The sequence below is a fragment of the Phodopus roborovskii genome, unplaced genomic scaffold (genome assembly GCF_943737965.1).
Source record: "Phodopus roborovskii unplaced genomic scaffold, PHOROB, whole genome shotgun sequence".
In the NCBI taxonomy this organism is placed as follows: Eukaryota; Metazoa; Chordata; class Mammalia; order Rodentia; family Cricetidae; genus Phodopus; species Phodopus roborovskii.
The window spans coordinates 7,152,217-7,178,663 of record NW_026126602.1 but is presented as its reverse complement, the minus strand read 5'-3'; the positions used below and the strand labels follow the sequence as shown (position 1 = coordinate 7,178,663).

General features: G+C 44.3%; 1 protein-coding gene across 8 annotated transcripts in view; it reads left to right on the top strand.

Moving 5' to 3' along the window:
* Nucleotides 1-26,447, top strand: part of Kiaa1217 (KIAA1217 ortholog) — a 488,613-nt gene that overhangs the window by 337,289 nt on the left and 124,877 nt on the right. For all 8 annotated transcript variants that reach the window (XM_051205692.1, XM_051205695.1, XM_051205691.1 and 5 more), the window contains one exon: nt 10,180-10,378. In XM_051205692.1, coding sequence (XP_051061649.1) covers nt 10,180-10,378 — 199 coding nt within the window. The remainder of the gene's footprint in view (nt 1-10,179; nt 10,379-26,447) is intronic.

Here is a 26,447-nt window from a genome sequence, read left to right as displayed (position 1 = left end):
ATCCCTGAACAGCAATCCCCACAGACACCTTTTATCCCAGAGCCTTTCAAAGTGCATTCCTGTCTCTAAATTCCAGAGGCATCCACAGCTGTGTTCCAGAAGCAGCCAGTGAGGACCTTGGCGCCTCTGTGGCTTGTTCAAGCCCTTGCTTGTTTGTTATGCATACACCGCTTGTTTTACATAGAGGGAGAAAGGGATACAGTAATTGATTACAGGCAGTAGACCATAAAGGGAAACCTCACCAAAGCAGGATGCAGTCACAAATGTCCATCCTGTGATTGGCTGGAAATCGAGTCCGGCTGCTACCTTTCTAACTAACAGGCTGTATTCTTCTTATATGATAAGCAAATACCCTACTTGTGCTTCAGGAGGCAAAAGTTTTTCTTGCTTTAAAATCTAAAAGAAACAGTGTTGTTTCCCTTCTTCCTAAAACAGACAGGCTTGGATATCACAGGCAGGGTAGGCAAGCAGACCACATGCAGCATGGTTCACCTGGCCTTTTATTTTGTATCTGAAATAAAAGGGGAGGAGCAGCTGGTGAGATCCAGATGTGGAACTTGCTGATGGCCTCATTTCCCAGCAGGGTGGACAGATGTGGAGTGGATGGGGACAGCTGGGCCTCAGGGGATTTAAGTAGCTCCCACCTCAGAGCAGCTCCGGGAAGGAATCGGAAGTCCATCCTAAGAGTAACTGCAGAAAGGTCTTGCCACACTGGAAGGGCAGTGGGCAGATTGGCGGCTAATCCCAGCAGATGAGATGCATTCTAACCAGGCAAGGTATCTGTGTTGTGTCCAGTCTGCAGTGCAATAAACTTGAGCAGCAACCAAGGAAGCACTGAACCACTTAAAGGAAACAAACAAAAAACCAGAATCACTGCAGCCATACCAACAAAAGGTTTTATAGTCTACGGACTATAAAAATTTCTTTTTGCTAAAATGCCGAATTTACCTGGAGTCAAGCTTGAAGTGCTCAGTTAAGGCAGCGACATCAGAAAAACAGATTTAGATGTCTGTTTATAAGGTGAAGTACCACATGCATATCCAAAATGGTCTTGTTGGCTTCGGCTCTTCTCTCCTGGCTGTATCTGGTTTGGAGTTGACAAGCCCTTTCATTTCTAGTTCCTGACAATTTTGCATGGCATGAAAATGGGAACGTATTTCCCTTCCTGTGTTTTCCCTCATGCAGTGTGGGGGCCCCCTCTGAGGACAAGCCCTCTGCTTGAAATCCAGCTGGAGAGTAGCTGAGGAGGCAGGGAGTCGACATGAGGAGGTCACTGGTGACCACCAGTCCTCTAAGTGCCCCAGAAAAAAATGTCTTCCCTTTTCCCATCACGGTCCTTGCAACTGTCTTGCTCACTCATTAATCCTCTGATTTATGAAAGCAATCATTCTGATTTGGAGAAATGGAGAAAGCATGTCATCCATAATGCCAGCACTGGAAAAAAAATGTTAATATTTAAGTATGTGACTTCTATTTCTTAATATACAAGAAATGCTCCCTGTAAACATCTTTGTTATGCTTAGTATTCCAGACTGTGAACACATTGGATTTTACTAATCACCTTGTAAATTGTTCCTAGACTCACTGATTCAGTTAAGGATGGAATGTGTACACATCTGTACCCACAACCCTACATTTTTCTTCTTTAAACAACAACAAAAAAAAACTTTTTTTTTTTTTTTTTTTTTTTTTTTGGAGACAGAGTTTCTCTGTGTAATGGTCCTGGCTGTCCTGGAACTGAGATCCACCTGCCTCTGCCTCCCAAGTGCTGGGATTAAAGGCATGAGCCCCCACCACCACCAGGCTCAAAATTTTTTTAGAATGACATCTATTTTGTGTGTGTGTTCAGGCACATGTGTTGATACATGTATGGTCAGAGAACAACTTGCAGGAGGAGTCTGTTTCCTCTTCCCATCACATGGGTCTGAGGGTTAAATTCGTGTCATCACATTTGTCAGCCAAGTGCCTTTCACCTACTGAGGCATTTGTTCTCCACCTGTGAAGTGCGACCCCTTTAGGAGTCAAATATCAGACAACCTGAAAATCAGGTATTTGCATTACAATTGATGACAGTAGCAAACTTACAATTATAAAGTAGCAACAAGAATAATTTTATGGTTGGGGTCACCACAACATGAGGAACTGTATTAAAGGGTCTAAGCACTAGGAAAGTTGGACACTGCTCTAAGCCATCTTGTGGGCTTCACAATTTTTCTTAATCTTTCTAACTTAATCTAATCAAACTGATCTTGGCTTGGCTTCCAACTATTGAGAAACATTCTCCTGATATTCCGGAGGAGCCCTGTGCCCTTAGGAGGGGCCATAAAGAAATCTTGGGAGCCCAGTGAAGCTGGGTAAGGGCTTCCATACCATGTGATTGCAGGCAGCCAGATGGAACATATTTGCTAAGCTTCCAGACTGAGCGCCTGAATGTACCACCCACCTGTCTTCCAATCACAAGTCCTTTTCGCAAATGTAAGCCAGGTTTCCCCAACTTAAAGAACACATCAGTGCCACTATCAGTGGCTCCTTACTGTTATTCTCTCCTAGGTCCTGAAAGGTCATCCATCCCTTCTTCACACCATGCTAGTTACTTCCACGTCCTCCACATTTATTCTCAGACACTTACCTTTCAGAGGATGAAATTAGCACACAAGGGTGGTCATAGAGGTCATGTCTGTAGCCTGGTGTTCCTTACAGGCACATGGACCGTGCTGCAGCAGACTGGCAACACAACACTTTTGTAGATGACCATGTCATATTATATTGTCAAAAAGTTAGACACTTCTGTTTGGATGGCAAGGGCATACCTCTTTGTACTAAGCTGTCCTTGTCACCTGTCTGCTTCCTGGCTTCTGTGGGAAGGGACTTGCATTGCCAGAGCAGGAGGTCCCACCCTTATCCGTGACCACAGGCAACTTGTTGCATGCACAGATGTCTGTCTTGACCCTGGGCAGACTGTCTGTGGGCTGTGAATAGTTGGCACTCAAGCCCTCACTTCCCTCTAATCCAGCAATGAAATAGATGTGAAAGAGAAGATGCAGTTGTACTTTGTTCCACTGCTGAATCCACAGATTTCACTCCAGACCAAACATGGATGTTTTCACAGGTGAAAAATATGAATAATGTCTGGGCACTCTGGGTGGAAGAGGGGGGAAAGCATTGGTATACTAGCCTTGAAGAAGCGGGGTATGGACAGTTTATCAGGGAAAATTCATGAAACTATATCCTAGAGGAAAACTATTAACCTTTGTCCAAACAAGAGAATAGAAGTACCGATTTTCAGAGCTCAAGTAAAGGTAGTTGAAGAATCTCAGGAAAGTTGGAAGCTGCCATTCTTGAATCCCCATCTTCCTCTGGGGCCTGGAAGTTTTGTATTGCTGGAAACTTGTCATGTGTGCTGACTCCCAATATGAAACACCCAGGAAGACATCAGACACTCCATCTTGAGTGGATTTGTGCCTTGTTCATGATTCACAGCAGGCTCCTTAGTGCCTATGCCCATCTTTTATACTGAAAACAAAAGCTGCTTTATTTGCCTCTGTCACTCTATAGAGTTGAGACCATCTGACAGTTACAAGATTGTTCTAGGGCTGTACTTCATTACATTTTTAATCGCAGTTCTCATAGTCATTGACATGTTCAGTATGTTCCCCACCTTGGCTGTCATGACAACGATGGTGCTGAGGGACCCAGTGGTCCAGGCTTTGCTTTTTCTGGCCAGGAGTCACAGAGCCTATGGAAAATAGCAAGAAGCCATAGCTTAGGGCTGGCTGGTCCCAAAGGGCACCTGGCTGTGGGTCCCAGAACTCAGCTGAGAATGATAGGTGCTTGGCTTAGAGGACAAGGACCTCAGCGGATTCTGCCACCCAGGGTGGGTGTCTGAAAGGACAGGGGCCCAGAAAGTCTGGTTTGCTTTACAGAGCTTCATGTCTTCCTTCCCATTTCTAGTTACAAACTCAAGACAATGAGAAAAAGGGGATGCGAATGGGAAACAGACAGCTGATCACACTGTGGACCATGGGAAGGACTCTGTAAACTACACAGAGCTTTGGTCAGGGTGTCCCTAGTAACTGAGTTTTCTTCAAAGATGAAGTATTGCTGAAGAAAGAATGAAAGAGAAAAACTAAAGTCCATGCTTGATTCATTGCATGATAATCTCTTAACTTTCTTCCTAGCAACTAGATAGTTCTCTTCAGTTCAAGCAAGAATTTTGACTAGAGTGAGTTGGGTTTCTCAAGTGCAAGATGTCATTCAGTGAAGAAGGAGGCAATTAACAAGGACCAGGAATGAGTCATTCTGAATACATTTGCATTGTATTTCCCAGTTCTCTGTGGCAAATTGGGCATCCATTAGGATGAAGGAAACGTTCATTAAGGCAATGTTGATTTTGCTTTTCAAAACAAACTGCAATCTGAATACTTTGGCTAAGCAGACATCCCACGGCTCCCAGCAATTGGCATATTATATAAAGCTTCATTTCAGGTTTGTTTTTCTGGACCTCAGTGTTTCAGTTTAGAGTTTAAAAGGTCTCAAAATGAGAATGAAAAATCATTGATGATTGCATCTTTGATTTCCTTTCCTCTTTGGCTAAAGAGTTCAAACTCAACAGCATCACACACATACACGTGTGGTAGCATATGCCTTTAATCCCAGCATTTGGGAGGCAGACACAGATGGATCTCTTGAGTTTGAGGCCAGCCTGGTCTACAAAGCAAGTTCCAGGACAGCCAGGGCTGTTATACAGAGAAACCCTGTTTGTTACAGAGGTGTGTGTGTGTTCATATTTGTTAGTGTCACATGGATTCTTGTACATGTGGTGGCCAGAGGTCAACATCAGGTGTTTCCTTCAGTTGCTATCTACCTTGGTTTTTATTGAGACAGGAACAGGGTCTCTCACTGAACTGAAGTTTGCCTGCTAGTTGGCCAGGCAAGCCAGCAGGTCCTCCTGTCTCTACTTCTCAGTGCTAAGATGAAGGTGTGCAACACTGTGTCAGCTTTTATAGGAGTTCTGGGGAACTGATCTCAGGTCCAACTGTTTGGACCTGAGCACATTCCCAGCTGAGCCATCCTCCCAGGCCCTTTTCCTTTCCTGTAGTTACAATGATGCTATGTATGAGTAGTATGGGGTGTGTGTTTGTTTTGTTTAGTTTTGGGTTTAAACATGCTATGTTTAAACTATGCATGCTACCTCTGAGCCATAAGGAGGGATCTCTTTTGACTGTTGTTTTCATTGCCTAACTTTGCAAACCTAAGCAGCATTCCTCTATATTATAACCCCCTCTAGTTGCTTGATCTCTGGTCAGTTATGTGCTCTCCCTGCTGTTCATGTTATGAATCTGAGTAGTGCAGCAGCCTGGGTGGGGTGGAGGCAGAGGAGCTACTATGAGAATTGGTGTTGGACTCTTGATCACTTGCTAATGACTGGAAACAGTGAAAGAACAAAACTGGAACTAAGGGCCAGACTAGTTGCATGCTTCACACCCCCTACACTCCACTTCCCCTGGTGACTGGAAGCAGAAAGCCCCAGCGCTGCTTGCTTGGGCCATGGGCCTGAGCCTGTCAGCTGTGATCCACCACAAGTCTGTGTTGTCTCTTCTCTGTGCTCTTCCTGCATCACTTTCCTGGTCTGTTTCATACATTCACAGTAAATTCTCTGGCCCAGGGTGGTTTCTGAAGGAAAGAATGTGATCTTAGTCATGCCTAGGTGACTAGTGAAGGGTTCAATTGGAGGAAGAGAGCTCATTGCAACCCAGCGTCTGCTACACTCAAGCTCTACTTTGCCTATCTGACTTGAATTTTATTTTTTAATATTGCAGTATTCAAGATAAATCCTTAGGTATGCTTGGCAAGGCACCCGGCCACTGATTTGCACTCAATAGCACCGTCTCTTCAAGCCTGTGGTTCTTCTCTCCTGCCCTCTCATGGCATGCCCACATGGCTCTGTTTTGCTCTTTGTGTTTTGAGATAGGCCTAGGATGGACTCACAGCTGAACTTGCTATGTAGCTGAGGATGACCTTGAACTTCTGAGCCTTCTACTTCCACCTCTCAAGGGCTAAGTGGTATCACCAAGCACACTTCATGCAGTACTTGGGAGTGAACCTATACGTTTTTGTGTGTCAGGCACAGCCTGTCCCCAGCTCCTGGATGTGCAGTTCTTGGTCCCTAAGATACACCTTGTGTGCTGGTTACAGGCAGAATAGCCCAAACATATTGTTTTCAATATATCAGATCATGGGGTGTCTAATACCAGAACCAACAATTTCCATTGTCTTCTCTGCAGGCTGACCACATCTCAACAGTGAGCTAGCATCTGAGGGGAGGGTGCAGCATTTCAGGAGACTGCTAATATGCAGGGGTAGTTTTCAACAAGAAACTGAATGAAATAAAAGTCGAGAGAAGTATACCTTTAGAACTAAAGAGTTTATATATAGGAAGTTAGAAAAAAAAGTATTAGCCTTTTTTATCTCTATTTTTATATTCACTTACTACTGTGATGACCCTGAACAAGAAATAGAGATTTGATGTTTCATTTTCTTCAAGGATTATTGCCTATTGCAATGGGAAATAGCAACTCATCACGTGCAAGGTGCCAGCCACAGGCTGCTAGGACGGCCACAGCAGAGGTGATAAATGCAGCCATATCGCTTAAAGGAATATTGGTCCTTGCTATTTTGCTAAGCTAAATGAATTCTCCTCTTCACCTCCCTGCCTCTCTAGTTAGAACACATCTAGCATGCAATTCTGCTTAGCATAACTCCGAGGCTATTCCATTAGTGACCATAGTCATTGCTCCAAGTCTTGGTGAGGTAGATGAGTGAGATAATATGCTTGGTCTGATCCCAGACTGAAAGAAAAACAGTCACAAAGAGTATCAGTTCCCCATAAGAGAAGCCAACTTCATAAAAAGTAAATTGGGAAATAATCTGCTTTGGAAACTTTCATATGAAAACAAACCTAAAGAGGCAATATGCCTGTTAATGGCGTTGTTTCTGGCTGGAATCTTGATTCGTAATCTCATTGGCTTGTAATGGTTGAGTTTCATTTGTATTATGCAGGCATCTCTGGAAGGCACATCCTTGGGGGGAGGCCACGGGAGGGGAAGAGTTGACTTTGTGTTTCACTTTGTGGGAGGGTCCTGTGAGTTGCTATGAAATATGGCTCTCTGGATAATGCAGTAGGAGAGAGACCATGCCATCTTTATAAAGGTCCCCTAGTGGTATCACGCACAATTGTGGCATCACTCAAGGATCAGTAGCTGAATCATTAAAGCAGGGAAGGAAGGCAACATAATTTTCTCTTGATTTTAAAGAGAAATAAGTGACAAAAAGTATCTCTTGATTTAAAAAAAAAAAATCATGGAACGTTTCTAGATTTCCCCAGAAGAACATGAAACATGTGCAGATCACTGGATAGCAAGGTTCCAGATGATTGCACAGATCACGTATCCAGGAAGCCTCAGTGCCTTGACTTAAGTGCCTGGTGGACTGGCATCCTTAGGCAGCATGAAAGAAATCAAGGAATGAAACAAACCAACAAGCCTAACTCCTGGGGACAGCCTGTACCCCACCGCCACTCCATCAGCTTCTTTGGCATCTTGGTTACAGTACAGTAACCTTCCTGGTCCTTCTAGATCAGTTTGCTTCCCAGAAGGTGTTCCTGTGGTGAAGGTCAGCATTAGCCAGGGGAGATGGGGAGGCTGAGACTGTGTGCCCATGTCTCACAGCTCCCCAAGTTTCTTAGCTCCTCTTCTCCGCCCTAGGACATGTAGTATCTCCAGTCTCTACAGGCAGCCACAGTGATCTAGAAAAGCATTTTTATCCTGCCTGCCACTCACTGCTGCCCCTGTCTGAATTGTCACTGTCACTCACTCTATTACCTTTCAGTCAGGTGAGACATCTCACTGTGCTTTCTTCTACTGTCTCCCCAATAGGTGTCCAGCCCCTCGTTTCTCTCTGTCCTGTGGACTTTGCACATGCCGTCCATACAGCTGGAATGCTTTTCCCTCTTATCCCCTGTGCTCTGTCTTGAACCCTGAAGGCGGGGGTTTTAAATGAATTCACCAGACCCAGGGTAAAGGATAAACAGGTTTTTATTAGGGAAGGATTAATACAGATAAGAGTAAATAACCGCTGAGGTCTTTCTGCTCCAGAAAATGCAGTCTCTGCTCTTCTGTTGCTCTCTGCAACCCAAGAGAGCTCATGCCAGCTCCTCCTCTACCTTAATGGGTCACATCTGTACCTGAAACCATGCCCAAAGGGTGTGGCCACTACCACAAGTTCACTGGCAAGGCAAGCTGCCACTACAGGACCCTCTCTCCAACTTCTTTCTTCCTGGAGATCAAAATGTATCTGTTTCTGATTCTAGACCCACATACTCTACTTCTCCCACCAGTCTTGGATGGCACACTGCCTCCTGTTGCCCTCCACACCCCTCCTCTCTTGTTTTGTCAAGACACAGTTTCTCTGTGTAGCCTTGGCTGTCCTAGATCACACTATATATAGACCAGGCTGGCCTCAACTAAGAGATCCGACTGTCTCTGTCTTCCAAGTGCTGGGATCAAAGGCGTGCACCTCCACACTCTCCCTTCTCCTTAATATATGTCTCCTTTTGGAAGGAAGTTGTGTCTGTTTGCTGTATCATTCCATCCTTAGTCCCAAGCAGAATGCCTGGAGCATAATGGTGGGGGGTCTCAGGGTTATTCATTAAAATGTGAATACATGTACCACATAATTCATATTTATACTTATCATAATTCTCTTGGGTTATTTACTGTTCTCCACACATATCACCAATTAAATTAGGTACTATTTGACATCCCCCAGTGCTAACCTTCCTTCTGACTTCTGGACAATACTCACCCCGATCACCCATGTGCAGGGGCTATTTTAGACTAATAGATAACGAGCATTTGACATACTTACTCCCTAGCATAGCAGTCTAAACAGGTAATTCACAGGGAAATTCAATTAGTCAGTGTGTGGGTGGGATTATCAACTGTCTATGGATTAACAAGGGAGATTAAAAAAAAAATAAAGTTAGACAATTTACTAAGGGTCTTCTGCCTCAGAATAGAAATAATCAACAGTGTTATTAATATCTCCCACACAGTGTTATCTTGCTGAATTTTAAAGCACATTTTTGTTTGTTTTGATTTGCTTGCTGGTCTGTTTGTTTTGGTTTTCAAGACAGGGGTTCTCTGTGTAGCCCTTGTTGTCATGGAACACAGTCCATAGTCCAGGTTGTCCTCAAACTCGAGAGATCTGCCTGCCTCTGCTGCCTCTGCCTTCTGAGTACTAGGATTAAGCCACCATGCCGAGGAAAGAGTAATTAATTTATTTAATCCGTGTGTATGAGTCTGTGCCTGCATGTTCACCTACGTGTGCACCTTTTGCACTCCTGATGCTTGTAGAGGCCACAAGAGGCAGTCCCCTGCAACTGGAGTTACAGGTGGTTGTGTGCTGCTGTGTGGGTCCTCAGAATTGAACCTGTGTGCTTTGGAATAGTGGCCAGTGAATATCATTAACCCTTGAGCCATCTCCCTAGCCCCTGGAATCAGTTCTTTATAGAATACTGTGAAGAACTGTCTGTGTCCAGTTTACCTGGGTGTGAACCTAATGTCTACATTCGGCGCCTAGAAATGTGTACAGCCCCAGCTTTTGTGCCCTAATGGTGAGAATCTGTTTGGCAGAGGTAACAGTTCTCCATCATTCTTTTCTATAGTGCAGTTTGTTCCCAACCTACATGAAATGACACTTACAGGGTAGGTGCCCAGAGACCACAATTCTTAATAGGATCGAGGCTATTTGTTTTTGGTTTTTTTTTTTTTTTTTTCAGGAATTTACACTACTGACTCCCAGAGTCATCCTTCTGGTCAGGTTTTCTTCCTGGTCACAGCTGGTCACTACTAAGTTGACTTCCTTCCTTCCCTCCTTTCTCCCTTCCTCCCTCCCTCCCTTCCTTCCTTTCTTTTTTTGTTTTATTTTATTTCATTTTTGTTTTGTTTTGTTTTTCGAGACTCTGTATTGCTTTGGAGCCAGTCCTGGAACTAGCTCTGTAAACCAGGCTGGCCTCAAACTCACAGAGATCCGCCTGCCTCTGCCTCCTAAGTGCTGGGATTACAGGCATGAGCCACCAACGCCCCGCTAACAATGCTTTCTTTAAAATGTCTTTTGCAGACAAAAAGCCCTAAGCTGTCCCACAGTCCGCAACCTCCCAGTTTGGGGGATCCAGTTGAGCATTTGTCAGAGACATCTGGTGACTCTTTGGAAGCCATGTCTGAGGGAGATGTCCCAAGTCCTTTCACCAGAGGAAGTCGGACTCGAGCAAGCCTTCCTGTGGTGAGGTCAACCAACCAAACGAAAGAAAGATCCCTGGGTAAGCTTCAAAAGGCATCTTCGCGTGCCGCTCTCTTCCTGTGTGTGTTTTCATGCTTCTGAAACTTTGCCCCCAACTCAGGTATCAGTTTGATCGTACTCTACAATCGTTGACCCTGGAAAACTTCATGGCTTAATATTGTATTAACTTTCCATCCCTGACAATCCCCTGAGATAACTGGTGTATAAGGAAGCAAGGATTATTTTGGTTCACTGTTTTAGAGACTTTAGTCCAGTTGTTTCCAGACTTCCTCATGCTGCCATCCTTTAACACAGTTCCTCCTGTTGTGGTAACCCCACCCACCATGAAATTATTTTCATTGCTACTTCATAACTGTAATTTTGCTACCGTTATGAATCATAATGTAAATATCTGGTCTGCAAGCTATCAGATATGTGACCCCAATGGGGTTGTGACCCACAGGTTGAGAACCAGTGCTGTAGATCCTGTTTGGCTGACTCTGTTGCTTTGCTTTAGGGCCTGTGGGAAGGCAGGGATTATGGAGGACCAAGCTATTCACCTCATGGCTTCCAGGAAGCAGGAAGGATGCTTGCATTTCTCTAATCTATTGCTTTATTCCTATGAGGAGAATAGACATCCTGGTTTGGCCTGGGGTAGAACAGCACTATCTATGTCTGGGGTGCAGATAGGGAAAGGAAGGGCCTAGGATCTCCAGTGATCTTTCTTCTACTTGACCACACTATCTCTGGGTGCCATCATCTCCTAGGAATGCTGTAGGTTGACAAAGAAGTCCTTTACCTATAGGCCTTTGTGGGAACATTTAAGATGTAAACCAAAATGAACATCAAGTTAGGTTGTTTATGTCAACTTGACAGAAGCTGGAGTCATTGAATCAGGCTTTCGGCAAAGCTGTGGGGAGTGTTCTTAATTTGTGATTGATGTGGAAGGGCTCAGCCCATTGTGGGTGGTGCCCTCCCTGGGCTGGTGGTCCTGGATTCCATAAGAAAGCAGGCTGAGCAAGTCTTACAGAGCAAGCCAGTGAGCAGCACTCCTCCGTGGTCTCTGCATTGCTCCTGCCTCCAGGCTCCTGCACTGTTTGAGTTCCTGTCCTAGCTTCCTTCACTGATGAATAGGGATGTAGATGTGTGAGCCAAGTAAACCTTTTCCTTCCTAGAATACTAGGACCCCAGTGTTCTACATTTTCTGAGGAATCCGCTGAGGTCCAGGCTGTTGGGGCTGGGCGCATTTCTGAGTTGTCTAGGATTAGCCACCACATTGCTAGTACTTGCCAGTGTTGCTGGACAACGCAACACCATGGGGTTGCCAGAGAGGTCCCAGAGAACCTCTTCCCACCTCCCAGACCCCACCCCAGTCCCGGAAGGCACAGTGATTGGGTCAGAAACCCTGAGAGGGGGCTTTTCTCGGCCTCAGCATGTCTCAGGTGGTGTGAGGAGCACGCTGCTCTCAAGCAGGAACACAAGGCTGTTCTTCCCTCCTGGTTTGATGACATGGACAGACAAGGGGCTTCTCGGGTATGGGGCATGGCTTTCTTTCAACAAAATTATCCAAGAGGCAGAAGATATTTTTTTGCCTTTACCACGGGTATATCTACACCCCTACCCCAACCCCCGCCCCCATTAGAAGTTCACTTTCTTTTTTTTTTTTTTTTTTTTTTTTTTTTTTCTGTTTGTGCTCTCCCTACCTCCTTAACAAAATGTACAGGTTATAGGGTTTAGACCTCCTTGCCCACTGCGCTGGTGTTTCATGTGCCTCACCTGCTGTTTTAAGGGTTTCACTTAATACTTGTGCTTGCAGATAGGTGGAATTGTAGGAAGAGGGCACAGAAAAGGGGCCAGTACAGAAGACAGCTATGTTTGCATGTAAAACCTAGCAAATTGTTGCTGGAAGGTTATGGAGAAGATAGGTGTAAGATGGTACCTTGATTTTGCAGAGAGCGACCAGAGAAACTGGGTACAGATGGCATTCTAGCCATTCAAACTAACCCCTGTCAAAACAAAACAATGTTATTGTCACTTGTGTGGCTTCAGATAATACTCTAGCTACCTTAAAAGACACATTAATGTCCATATTATCAATACTGTCAATTCTCTTTTTTTTTTTTGTTCAGTAATTTTTATTGTTTGTGTGTGGGGGGGGGATATACGTGTGAGCGCTGGTGTCCACATGCCATGGCATGAATGACGAGATCAGAAGTTGACTTTTCTGAGTCCATTCTCTCCTCCTACCTTGTTTTAGAGGCATAGTCTCTATTATTGTTTCTGTTGGGCTAGTACTCCCAGCTAGTGGACAACCATCATCTCTCTGTAGGATGGTGGGATTATAGCACAACATAGGGGTTTTAAATGAGTTCTGAGGATTACACTCTGGCTATCAGGTTTGCCTGGCAAGTACTTTTTTCTACCCACTGAGTCATCTCTCTAGCTCTTCACCATTTATTTTAATTGTACACGTATGCAAAGTGCAATATGGAGTGGACTAATACACATAAATAGTATATAATGATCAAATAAGGACACCCACCATTTTATCATTTCATCTCTAATTAAATTTTATATTAAGATCTGATAATTCTATGTACTTTGGGGGTGCATTGTGATGCTTTGTCACAAGTGTACAATGGGTCCTGATTGCATCAGGGTAATTAATATTTCTATTGTCTCCTTGTTGCCATTTTGAGTTCTTTGCTTTTGAGTCCTTTCCTTCCTATTATTCATAAAACATAATTGCTACTGTGAGCTACGGACTGTTTGCGGCTCTGCACTCCACGCTGGTGACAGGCCCTGCTGCTCTCTACACTAGTCCAGTCTTAGTGAGTGTGCCGCTATGGCAAGCACTCAGTATCATGCTTAACTTTCCACTTCAAGCTGGTGTCACCATGCACACCAAAAACCCCAGGACTTGGGAGGCTAAGGCAGGCAGATCTTGAGTTTGAGGCCAGTGTGGGTTACATAGTGAAAATATTTGAGGCCAGCTTGAACTGCACACAAAGACCCTGCCACAAAAACCAAACGAGAAACTTTCTTTTTCTGTTTTTACATTTACGTGCTTGTTCTTAGGGCAAAAATTCAGGGTCCATGTTTTGCAGACAAGAAGGCCACGCGTGTGTGTGCGCGCGTGCGTGTGTTGCTATGGCGTGGCAGTTAAATCAGAGTCAGAAAGCTCAGGCCCTACACCCTATTAGCTCTGTCTCACAATGATGTCTCTAGGACCACCAGGGGCTTGCATGCAACTTGGGAGCACACTGCTCAGGCCAGTGTGAAGATGACAGGGCCTTCCTATTGCCACCAGGCTGCAGCTTCCATCTGGATCAAAGGGCCTTGTGCTTTCTTAACTATAGTCGCCCTTGAGGCAGAAGCTAGGCAGGGAGTGGAATTTCTCCTTTGTGGTTTGCATGAAATGGAGTGTGTGTGTGGGGGGGGTGGGGGTCAGGTCTCTGTGAAGATTGCCCTTGCTTTGCCAAGTAAAGATAAGAAGCTCCTAAGTGCCTTCCCCCATCCCTGGGAACCTGAGCCTGCTGGATAATGGACCCTTTGTCTTCAAGGGAGGAATTTCCTCAGGCAGCCACAGAAGCTGGCCTTGCAGGTGGATACCTGCCCAGCACAGGAACCCAGCCTCAGGTAGAGAGAGAAGAGCTAAGAAGCAGTAACAGCCTTGCCCAACAAATTACTGAAGGGACATGTCTGGTTGGCTGTGCTTCTGCAAAATGCTCAGCCTGAATGTAAAGCCAATTTTGCTGTAAAGTACCTGTGAACACACAGTCACAGCAAATTAAGAATATTCAATATTCAAGGGGTTCACTTTAGTTACCTTAATAAAGGGCATTTAACTTGTGAAATTTTCAACTTCCCCAGAGAAACAAAGGGACACTGGGTGCAGGGGGTATGGGGAGGGGGGGGGGCAGGAGATGAGAGGCATAAAAAGTTTGCCAAAAGGGAAGCTACTTGTGGCTTCAACAAATGAGGAGGGCATTGGGCCAGCAAGGTTACTGCTGCCCTTGAGTGCCTCCTTGCGGCCAACTTGGTTATTTCTCTGGGATGCACCTGGTGTCTGGGGGAGCAATTGGCTGGGGTTGATGAGGCCATGGGATGAAGGGGAAAATGTGAGTCACCAGGAGTCTGCAAATACAATTCCCTTTTCAAGGCCCTTACTTGCCTTTAAGGAAACCCCCTTGTGCCTGGTCTTATTTAACTCAGACAATCAGAGGACTGGTCCCCAGAGTCCCTGTAAGCAGCAATGTCACCCACCTCTTCCCTGTTTCCCCCTCCTCCCACAAAGCAGCTGTGACCCCTCCAAGCCTCGGAGGCATGGCTTTGTAAACCCACTGTTGGTACCATTTGGAAGCCCTGTGTCTTTGGGTATCTTTGTGTTGTATTTTGTTCTGAGTTGAGAATTTTAATATATCATCATCTAAATCATCAGCTTTCAATGTGTGGGGCACAGCCATCAGGAAACATCCGATAGTCTTAGGAACTGAGACATCAATAAGCAGCAAACTTATACTTAAGAAGTAGCAGTGAAAATAATTTTATGGTTGGGGGTTACCACTGTTGGAAACCAGCAGTCCTCTGATCCCGCCCCTAACATGGGCGGGGCACACATGGCCATGTCATTCCTTACAGGGCTGTGTAGGGACTCAGTTATGCATGCGTTTGTTTCCCTTTTTAAGCAAGCGCGCTCCCCCCCCCACCCCCGCCCCACCCCCGCCCCACCCCCGCTTTCGGTTGGCCACCAGCTACCCCCGCCCCTTTCTCTTCACTCTACCAATAAACTCCGCGTGGGCGCATTGAGTCTTGTGTTCGGGTTTCATTGGTGATAGCTGTAGCAAAAGAACGACAACCACAACATAAGGAACTGTATTAAAGGGTCACAGCATTAAGAAGTAGGAGAACCATTGCAATAGGTATATATCCATTCACATTGTTCTTTATTTATAATTATGGTCATTTTTCATCATGCACGTCTCCTCCCCTCCTCTCTGTCAAAAACCTTAGGCCAGGAATTGGGACACATCTGAGAGGCCTACCCTGCTGTGTCACTGTCACCTACAGCCCCTAGCTGATGCTCCAGCTCACACTTGCTGTTATGCATGCTATGGGGTTAGACATGCAATGATAAGGACTCACCATGACTAATGTACAGTATTTTCTCTGCCCCAAAGTTTGCATGTATTCCGCTCATTTATCCTTCATTCACCACTAACTTCTGACCACAAGTGAGCCCTTCTTTTATTGTTCGAGTAGTTCTATCTTCTCTAGAATGTCCTGGAGTTAGAGTGAGACCGTTTGGCCCTTTCAGATTGACAGCTTAGTAGTACCCATTGAAATTTCTTCTGTGCCTTTTTTGTGGCTGATAGTTAATATGTCATCATTTATATCTATCAGTTTATCCATTTACCCTCTGAAATTCATCTATACTGGTTGTTTTCAAGTGTGGAGGGTTTTGAATAAAGCTGCTTAGAAAATCTGTGTGTAGGTTTCTTTGAGTAAATTCCAGATAGCAAGATTATGCATTATATGGGAAGATGTTTTTGTTTTAGTTTTAAATTCAACTTCTTTGTAGATCCCTTTAAGGAGCAGGGGTAACTCTAACAAGATTTATTTTTGTATCTGTGGGTACAAGCACATGCTTTGGAATGCAGCTGCCTGCAGAGGCCAGAAGAAGATGTCAGATACTCAGGGCTGAAACTGTATGCTGTTGTAAGTCACCCAGGGTGGTTACTGGGAACCAAATTCAGGTCCTCTGCAAGAACAGGAAACTCAACTGCTGAGCCACCTCTCCTGCTCCCACTGTGGGTTTTTTAATTTATTCCAAGTTTCACAAACATTAGCTCAAGGTATTACTTGTAGTGATTGCTGAGGTATTTGTAGAGACCTTGACCTGTCCACTAGAGGCTGTATCAGTGATTTTATACCATTGCTGTCTGCCCCTGGCCACAGAGCCTGAAAGGGGACCACATCCTGGTTACTTTTCTGTTGTTGTGACAAAATGACCAGAATCAGCTCACACAAGGGAGAATTTATTTCAGCTTGTGGTTCCAGAGGTAGAGTCCATAATGGCAGCGGGGCATGGCAGCAGGGAGCCAGAGAAGAAAACTAAGAGACCAAATCTCAACTGCACACAGGAAGCAGAGAGAAAACTGGAAGTAGGCAAAACTATGAATTTTCAGAGCCTACCCTCAGCAAAGCTCAGCATTATAATTCTAAAAGTTCATAGCCTTTCCCAACAGCTGGAGACCACCAACTGAGGACAAAGTGTTCGAATATAGAAGCCTTTGAGGGGTGGGTGGGAATGGCCAACACTGTTCATTCAAACTTCAGCAGGCTGGGTGGGGAACCCTGTTCTGGCTTACACTTCCATATGTAGCACAGTTTGTCATTCCAGTCCACAGGCTGTGCTGTATGGAAGGAAGCTTGGCACCCTGATGGTGGGGTCTGCACTGCACAGCCCTCAAACTTCATGCCTCCCTGGAAAAGCGGGAGCCTTCACACATTTGCTTGGAGATAAAACTGCCAAGTTTATAATTATTCTGGGTGAATAAACTTTTGTTTCCGTTGCTTCTGTGTATTTCTAGAGTGAGAGGAATTTTGAGGATCTCAGCATTGTCCATTCTGCAAGGGGCTCCTAGCAAATGTATTTGGAGAAGAATTGAAAGCAGTAAGACATACATAGCGTACATAAATACATGTATGTTATTAACTATGTATGTTCATGTAGGTATAAATGTAAGCTGCTCTCTGTATTTGCTAATTCTGAATCCTGAGACAACCATCTACAAACCAGAGTTCTTACAGGACTGTGGGTGTAGCTCAGTAGTATAGTATTTGTCTAGCATGTCCAAGGCCCTAGATTCAATCCCAGACCTAAAATAAAAGCCTTTGAAAAAACAAATTGTATCGATGCTAACTGTGCACAGGCTTTCTGTTCCTTGTCACCGTCCTCTAAACAATACAATGATTATTTAAGTAGATTTTGGGTCCTGTTAGATATTCAGACCAATCTAGAGGTGTTTGGAAGTCAGTACCTGTGTAGATGATGGCTAAACCAGGCCCTCCCTAATGCCGAGGGCTGGGGAAGGGACAGTGACAAGAAAGAAATGTACTCAGTGTCTCCGATTCAATTGTGCAGCCGGGCTCCAGTGGTCTCGGCTCACTTCTCTTCCATCAGGTGGTGTGTTCCCAACATGCTTCTGCCGTTGAAATACTGTGAAAACAGGATTAAGAGAAAGCCAGTCTCCCCAAACGTGAAAACCACTTTCCAGTAGTTTGGATTTTGAAATAATTTCCATGAAAAATCACCCCACTGATATTAGGTCTGCAGTCTTAATGACGGAGTAGTATCCTTTTAATCATGGTGCCTGTCTGGAATGCAGGAGTAAGTAGGGTTGGTGTCTGGCTGCTCCTTAGTTGGCCTTCAGGGAAAGGGTAGCCACAAGATGTCCCCACCCCTCTGTGTGCCCTCAGGAATTTGCAAATGAGACTCATGAAAACAAGAGCATCAACAGCAACTTCCTTCTGAGACAGCCAGGCTTTGCAGGGTTGATCATACTCTCAAGGGTGCAGCCTTAAATAGAGAGAGGGCAGCCCTGGCTAAGCAGCCCCGCTGAAGTCCTGCCACGTCTGTAAACATAGACTGAAAAGGTAAAGTCAATCTTAAATGGAATGGAAGGGTTTAGGCTGAAAGAAGGACCAAATCCTTCTCGAGGGTGGTGCATTGCAGAGTTTGTGGCTGTTCTTGTACTCCAAAGCATTAACTTTGATGATAGCTCCCGGTGGGGATTTATGGAGAAGTGACCCATGGCTGTCAGAGTGGAGGGTGTCCACAAGGCTGGGTAGGAGGTGAGAGCAGAAGGAGGGTTGAGAACCACCTACCTCCATGGGTATGCATCTTTTGCTTTGTTCGAGGCAGTGCACATATCACACCAGCTAGCCTTCAAGCTTCAGGGGATTCTCCTCTGCTTCCCTTCTTCCCTTGAGAGCACTGGAATTATAGATGCATACTACTTTCTGCCCCCAGCCTTTACCTGAGTCCTGGGGATTTGAATTCAGATCCTCACAGTTGTACGGCAAGTGGAGCCTAATATTTAAAGCATTTTTGATATTTGTTTTCCCAAGTGCTGTCAGTGACTGTCATGCAGTGTCTTGCTGGGCTGGAGGGATGATGGCTCGGCAGTTAAGCGCACGGACGTCTGTCTTCGGAAGACTGGGTTTGGTTCCCCGCATGAACGGGCACCTGTGCTCTTGTTTGCATACCCTCACCTAGAAACATTTGAATACACTTAATTAAAGGCAATAAAAATTTAAAAGAAATGTAATGTTACAAAAACAGAAAATTTAAAAATTGGGTTTTGTGGCAGATTGATGGGTTTGGGAATCTCCTTGATCATTTTAGGGCACTGTTCATGCAAGTATTTAGGGTGTTTCTTACACTGTCAGATCCAATGTCCTGGTCTGAGTGGGCTTGGTCAGTGACTATAGTGAATGTATGAGTCATACACTCCCACCTTCCCAGTGTGTGCTTGCTCTGTTACTGCGGCGGGAAAATGGGCTGTCGAAGCACCCCGGGCACGCCTGGACCTGAGTGGCTGATGACACTAGCTGAGCGCCCCTGCCAGCGTCCCCATACATGAAACTGGCATGTTTGGGTCCTGGTGCAGGGCTACCATTTTTGTATGAGGATCTGGTATGGCCAGGTACTGTGACACTACTGGTAGTTACTGATAGAACCAGAATGGCTTTAGAGTAAGCACCTGTCTGGGATGACAGGTTGTTTTGGTAGATTCTGCTGTAGCTGGGTTCTACAGTGAAAATCTAATTCATTGTTTCTGTAAGCCATTAACACGGCTGTACTGGCCTTAACTTGCCACAGATTCAGTTTGCACTTGCTTGCTGACTGATTTTTCTCTATTTACATATTGTGTTGCCATAGCAACTTTGTTTCAGGAAATGTAAAAGTACTGTGAGGTGCAGACTGGTGCCATCTACAGGCAGGTCTGTGAACTGCAAGTGGCTTCAGTAGCAATCTCGGGGTCTTACAGATATCAGTTTCATGAAATGAACCCATGCTAAATAAAATGTAAAGTAAAATAAAATCATTAAAATGAAGTACAACTCTACACACAGTCCAAGACACATTAAATAGATTGAGCTATCCACAAAGAAAAAAGGAAAGAGAAATTACAGATATTAACTAGTTTCCTCTATAAAACAACCTGTTTTAAATGAACAAAAATAGTGGCAGTGGCTCTTACTCAGCTCTAAATGGAATATCTTTGTCAATCAAAACCATCCCCTTATGGCTCAGGGATCTATGCAGACAAGGAGGCAGTAAGACTGTAAGAGCCAGGCATCATGGACAACGCCAAGGAAACAGCATCTTCTGGACACATTAGAGCTGATGATGGCCATTTGAACTCAGAGACTGTAGCATGATACACAAAACCTGTGTGAGTGCAATCTAGACATAATCCCAGCACAGAGAGGGAGTAGTAGGCACAAAGCTCCACCCCTAACCAATAATCTTTAATCTATACCTGCTGAGAAAGGGGAAATTTGTTTTTTCCAAGTATCACTGGGTATACATACCACACCCAAAGGACAGGCTCCATGCCCAGGAGCAGTTTGCCAACATAAAATGAACTGACTTTTTTTTTTTTTTTTTTTTTTTTTTGTGCCCTTTTTGTTTTGTCCTATTATTTTTTGTTGTTTGTTAAGTGGTTTGTTTGTTTGTTTTTGAGAGAGAGAACATATAGTTGGGTGACTAAGTGGGGAGAATCTGGGAGGAGTTCAGGGAAGGGAAAGTATATGATCACAAATATATTGTATGAAAGAATTTTAAAGACAAAATGTTATATAGGCTCTTGATTTCTTACATGTGATAAAAAGAATACCGTGGAAGTTTTCATAAATTGAGTCAGTCTTTAATAAAGTTTGGATTTGGGACTGGCAGTTAACTTCTGACAGGTCTGTTTCAGAATTGCTATCTGTGATGATGCGAGAGGCTCGCCCTGTCCGTGCTTCCTGTCTTAGTCTTTCTACATATGAGATAAGCAAACACCGAAAAGCTTTTGCAAATTAACCCAGTTGCACCCAGTTCAACTCTAGGAATGTGCAGTCACATGATGTATTTGTTCTTAAACATAGCGCAGGTGATGCATGCCTTTAATCCAAGTACTTGGGGAGCAGTGACAGGAACATCTCTTTTGTGAGTTCCAGGCCAGCCAGGACTACACAGCGAGGTTTTGTCTCAAAGAAAATACAGTCAGATGTCATTAGAAATCTTGTGTTGTTAAAATTCTGAGGTTGACACTCTAGAGTTGATTTTTTAAATTTCAAAGCAATTATTTAGTCAGTATTGACCTGATTCTATGCCTTCTGTTTCAGTGTGCGATATCCCTGCATAAGCGCCTGTGTTTGACATGTGACCCTCTGTTGTTAGTGCTAATTGGAAAGTTTGTGAAATCTTTGGGTGATGGAGACTGATGGAAAAAGTGGATCCCTGGGGACATGGCTGAGGCTTCATAGCCCTGCCTTCCTACCCCGCCCGACCCCCTACCCCGACCCCCACCCCCCACATACACTCTGCCTCCGTGTGTGATTCAGTGTGACTAACCAGCTTTCTGCCTCTGCTGCCATGCTTTTTCTGCCATGGTGGACTATATCCTGCCGAAACTGTAAACCCCAGTAAATCCTTTGACCCTTTAGTTGCCTTTGTCAAGGTGTGTTATCGCACCCACAGTAAGGAAACCAAGCCATGCCCTTTACCAAGGTCTTCCATGAAAACTTTGTAGGCAGGACATACTGGGAAATGCAGTGACAAAGGCAAACCGTTTTGGTTGATACCAGGGGTGTGCACCCTTCTTCAGAATGTTGGTGGGCCACAGATGAGGGACATGTTGGTCATGAGCACCAAAAGGCTCCTGGAGAAGCCTCTGGTCACCTGTGTTATTTTTGCCTTTGCAGCAGGGTGTTGGTAAGCCTGGATTGTAGGTCACCACTTAACAAAGTTTACAGAAAACTTTAAGTGTTGAAGATGGAGGCATGGGATTGATATAAATGAAAGGGGTGGCATATATCCAAAGCTTTTTGGGGGGGGAGGGGAGGTGGGGACAGGAATCATTCTTCCAGGAGGGCAGTGTGAAATAGTCCTTTCTCTGTATCACAGCCAGGAAGCCCCATCCCAATCCAGATCCCTGCCCATGGTTTTTTTTTTTTTTTTTTTCCTGATATGAAAACAATTCACTTAAAATATAATTTTCAAGTTTCAAAGACAACATGGAAGCCAGCAAGGCAACATTTTTTTTATGTTATTTATATTGCTATATCCAAAATAGATTTGACTTGACTTAATCAAAAACAACAAAACCATAAGAACCATTTAAACAAACTATTTTCTCCAAGTAGCAATTGAATGTAATGTGTGTGCCAGAAAATTAAGATAAGGATAATTGCTGTAACTTTAACCAAGATAAAAAAGCAGACAAAAGGAGAAATAGATTTTATTATTGCAGAAAAGTTTTCAACTAGTTCATTAGGATAAAAAAATGTTTTAAAGCATTATGATAAAAACAATATGTTAATGTTCTTGACATTCCTTTATGCTGTAGATGTATTTCAATGATTTCTTTGAAAGTTTTTTTTTTTTTTTTTTTTTTTTTTTAATGAAAGGGCTTTATGCTAAAAATGGAAAATCCAGTGATGTAATATATTATACTGTCCAAAGGGTGTCTTGGGAACTCCAGGTTTCTGGGGATCTTATTTGATTACCAGTTGTCATGCCTCAAATGATTGGGGCTGGGCTATCAGTATGAATCGCTATATTGCTGTATCTGGTAAAGGCCCTTCAGCTGGAGAAGAATATCTGGCAGACACGTCCCTGTTGAATTCCTGGGTGTCAAAAGAAAGTAGAAAATGGAATATCTCCCATAGTGACAAAATTCCAATGCTTTGTTTTGTTGTGACGGGGTCTCATGTATCTCAGGCTGGCCTTGAACTCGCTAGGTAATCAAGGATAACCATGAACTCCTGGGATTACAGGACACATTTTGACTATGGTTTTTGTTTTGTTTTTAAAATATATATGGGTGTTTTGTACCCCACATGTAAACAGTGCCCTAAGAGGCCAGAAGAGGGTGTTGGCTTTAATGGGGCAGGAGTCATAAGGGTGACTCCCTATGTGCCACAGTGTAAGTACTGGAAATCGAAACCCATTCCTCTGGAAAACCAACCAGTGCTCTTAACCACTGAGCTATTTCTCCAGCTGCTTTAAGGTGTTCTAAGAATACCAACACAAGCCTCAGTTCCCTTCCCTGGTGGCACTGGAAATATATAGATTAAGATGTTATATTAAGGTATGGTAGCAGACACCTTTAATCACAGATGGAGTTTCTGTTCAGCCTGGTCCTACAACTGCTTATTCCCAAATAAATACACAGAGGCTTCTTTTAATTAGTTCTCCCTGTCTGGTCGTCCTGCCTAAACTTTCTGCTTGTCTACTGGACAATCAGTGTTTTATTCATCAACCAATAAGAGAAACATATATACAGAAGGACATTTCCCATCATTGCAGCATTCAGGAGCCAGAAGCAGATGGATCTTTGTGACTTCGAGGCCAGCCTGATCTACAGAGCAAGTTCCAGGACAGGCAATGTTATACAGAGAAACCATGTCTTTAATCCCCCCATCCCCATCCCACCCCCACAAAAGATGTATTTTCAGCTGCTCTGCAATGGTCTTGTTAGGATAAGAGATGTGGAGCAAATGTTCTTGGACTCCTTACAGAGGAAGGGTCAGCTGTTTAGGTCCCTTTACTTTCTTACACCATTCGTAATCTTTGTGAATGCAAGATTAATTATTCCTATGTTTTTCCATTAAAACTTAATTTAATTTGCCCTTGCCAACTTCACACATTCTGGTAACTCTGTCCTACCCCCTCCATACTAGTCTTTTTTCTCAGATTCATGACTCCTTTTTTTTTTTTTTTTTCTTTAAATTTGAAACAAGATTGTTTTACAGTCAATTCCTGTTCCCTCACCCTCCCACCATCCCCTATCAACTCCACCAAACCCCAGCCCATCCCCTTCCTGCTCCCCAAGGAGGGTGAGGCCTTCCGTGGGGAGTCTTCAAAGTCTGTCATATCATTTGGGGCAGGGCTTAGGCCCTCCCCCATGTGTCTAGGCTGAGAAGTATCCCTCTATGTGGGATGGGCTTCCAAAGTCCATTCGTATACTAGGGATAAATAATGATTCATTGCTAGAGGCCCCAGAGACTGCCTAGTCCTCCTAACTGACATCCACATTCAGGGGTCTGAGACAGTTCTTTGCTGGTTTCCCAGCTATCAGTCTGGGGTGCATGAGCTCCCACTTGTTCAAGTCAGCTGATTCTGTGGGTTTCTCCAGCCTGGTCTTGACCCCTTTGCTCATCACTCTTCCCTCTCTGCAACTGGATTCCAGGAGTTCATCTAGTGTTTAGCTGTGGGTGTCTGCTTCTGCTTCCATCAGCTACTAGGTGAAGGCTCTAGGATGGCCTGTAAGGCAGTCACCAATCTCATTATCATGGAAGGGCATTAATTAGCCTCCCCAATATTGCTTAGATTGTTAGTTGGGTTCATCCTTGTAGGTCTCTGGACATTTCCCTAGTGTCAGATTTCTCTTTAAACCTATAATGGCTTCCTCTATTATGGTATCTCTTTTCTTGTTCTCTTCTATTCTTTCCCTGTTTCAATCTTCCTGCTCCCTCATGTCTTCCTCTCCCCTCTTCTTCTCCTCTTCTCTTTCTCCTAACTCCTTCCCCCCTCCCTCCATGCTTCCAATTTGCTCGGGAGGTCTTATCTGTTTGTACTTCTCCAGGGGACTATGTATGTCTCTCTTAGGGTCTTCCTCGTTTCCTGGCCTTTCTGGCTGTATGAATTGTAGGCTGGTAATCCTTTGCTCTGTCTAAAATCCATATATGAGTGAGTACAATCCATGTTGTGTTTGTCTTTGATTTGGTTTTGTGAGCCATTTAATTTAACCAGAGCCAGGCTGTGTGTGCTGTGCGTATGACCATGGGATTGGAACTATACATTGGACCCTGGTGGCATCAATAGTGCACACATTTATTTTTTCCCTTTTAATGAAAAGCTCCTTTTCAAGCTACTTTGTTTTCTAAAAGCTGGCTTTCAAATGGGACTTTTTATGTTCGTCTAACTCCCTAAGAGATTCCACATGTATTTTCTCACTCGCTTAACTTTTGTTCCCTGCAATACTAGAAACAATGTTGCAGTACAAGCCAGCCTTATGCCACACACCTAAGCAGATCCTGCTTGATGCTCTCATCCTGGTGGTAGCATCTAGCAGGCTGTCACATGACATCAGGAAACAGCTTTTTGGCAGGTTCTCAGATTTCAGCTGGTGTGCTAAAAACACAGGAAGGCACAAATTCTGCATGGCTGCAGGGTACATATGTCTTGGTAAGCAAAGGGGTTGCTGATGGCCTCTGGTCTACTTTCCATTCAGATTCCTCCAGTGAGCATAGTGATGGGGAATTGAGATGAAACAGGCCTTGGGTCTGGAGCCAAGGTCCTGTCTGGAGATTTTAGAGGGTGAGATTTCCATCTAGCATGCTTTTGAACACAGCAACAGGTGGGCCCCAGGCATTGAGACTCTTAGGAGCTGTTATAGGTGGAATTAGATTCCCACCCCCTACCTCCAATTTTGCTTACTTAAATCCTGTCCCCCAGAACTTCAGAATGTGACTGTGTTTAGAGTCAAGATCTTCGAAGAGGTGGATAAGTAAGAATGAGGCTTTAAAGGTGGATCCTGTTCCAGTATGACTGGGATCTTCCTAAAAAGAGTAAAATAGGATGTACAAGCCTTCAGGGCCAAATTATATGAAGAAAGAGGTAAAAGGCAGCCATGGTAAAAGGGAGCCAGAGCGACATTTCTGCAGTTCAAGCCCCATAGTTTGCTACTCTTGAGTGAAAGATAACAGGGATCTCCCTTGCCTTCCTTCTCTCCTCAACAGCAAAGAGTTGACATAAGCAAAGTGTCTTTCTTTTGGACAGTGAGATTGTTTGTCAACAGCCCCTTTGCTTCCAACCCAGCTTCCTTATCACTTGCTCAGTGTCTCAGCCTGGTGTTTTAATACAGCTCAGAGAAAACCGTAACCCTTAGCTACGCATTCTCTTCCATTCCTACTTTTCTCTTGGCAGTTCCCAGGCTCTGTTCTTTAGCTCAGACAACAAACACTGCCATCCACATGACTCAACTGTCTCCCATCAGGGCAAGCCCCTGTTTTCATCCTGTCGGGTTTGAAAATGTCATTAAAAATTATATTCCCTCCAACTTTTCCATTTTCAGACTTTCTTAAGGTGTTAATTGGCTTTAAGACATCTCTGGCTAAATGTCTTCCAGTAATAGAAAGTAATAGTAAAAATACATTTTTTTTTTTTCACTCCATGTCCCTCCCAAGTTTTGCCCACTCTGAATTTCCCCCTCAATTCCTGTCTTTTAGATTAAGAGTCTGCCTGTTTTCTGGCTCCATGAAAGGTGCCATGGTGAGTTATTTAAAAAAATATATGAAATCTGGTTCTTGTATTTAAAGAATTTTTGGCATAACTGAAGACACATGTAAGGACTGACTTTAAAATATACATGGAGCAAAGACTTCACAGATGAAGTTCTGCTTAGATTCAGCCATACGGGCCTCCCTGCTGCTCCAGGCGGCAGCCCCGCAGCAACCTGCCCCTGAGGCACTCCGTCTGAGGTTCCCCAAGCCCTTGTTAACCATGGATCCTTCACTCCTTCAGACCTCTCTGGTCATCAGACCCCATACACCCTCCCTCCCTGCTTTAAGGACCTCACTCCAGGTAGCTCTCCTGGGGACATGCTTACAGCACCCAAACCTCAGCAGGCCAATGTGAAAGAGATTTCTGAAAGTCTCCTGAATTTCTTTCCCTTCCCTTCTTCCTTTCCTTTCTTTCTTTCTCCTTTCCTCTTCCTTCCTTTTTAAAAATAGGGTCTGGCCAGGCCTTGGTGGCGCATACCTTTGATCCCAGCACTCGTGAGGCCAGCCTGAGAGAGTTCCAGGCCAGGCTCCAAAGCAATATAGAG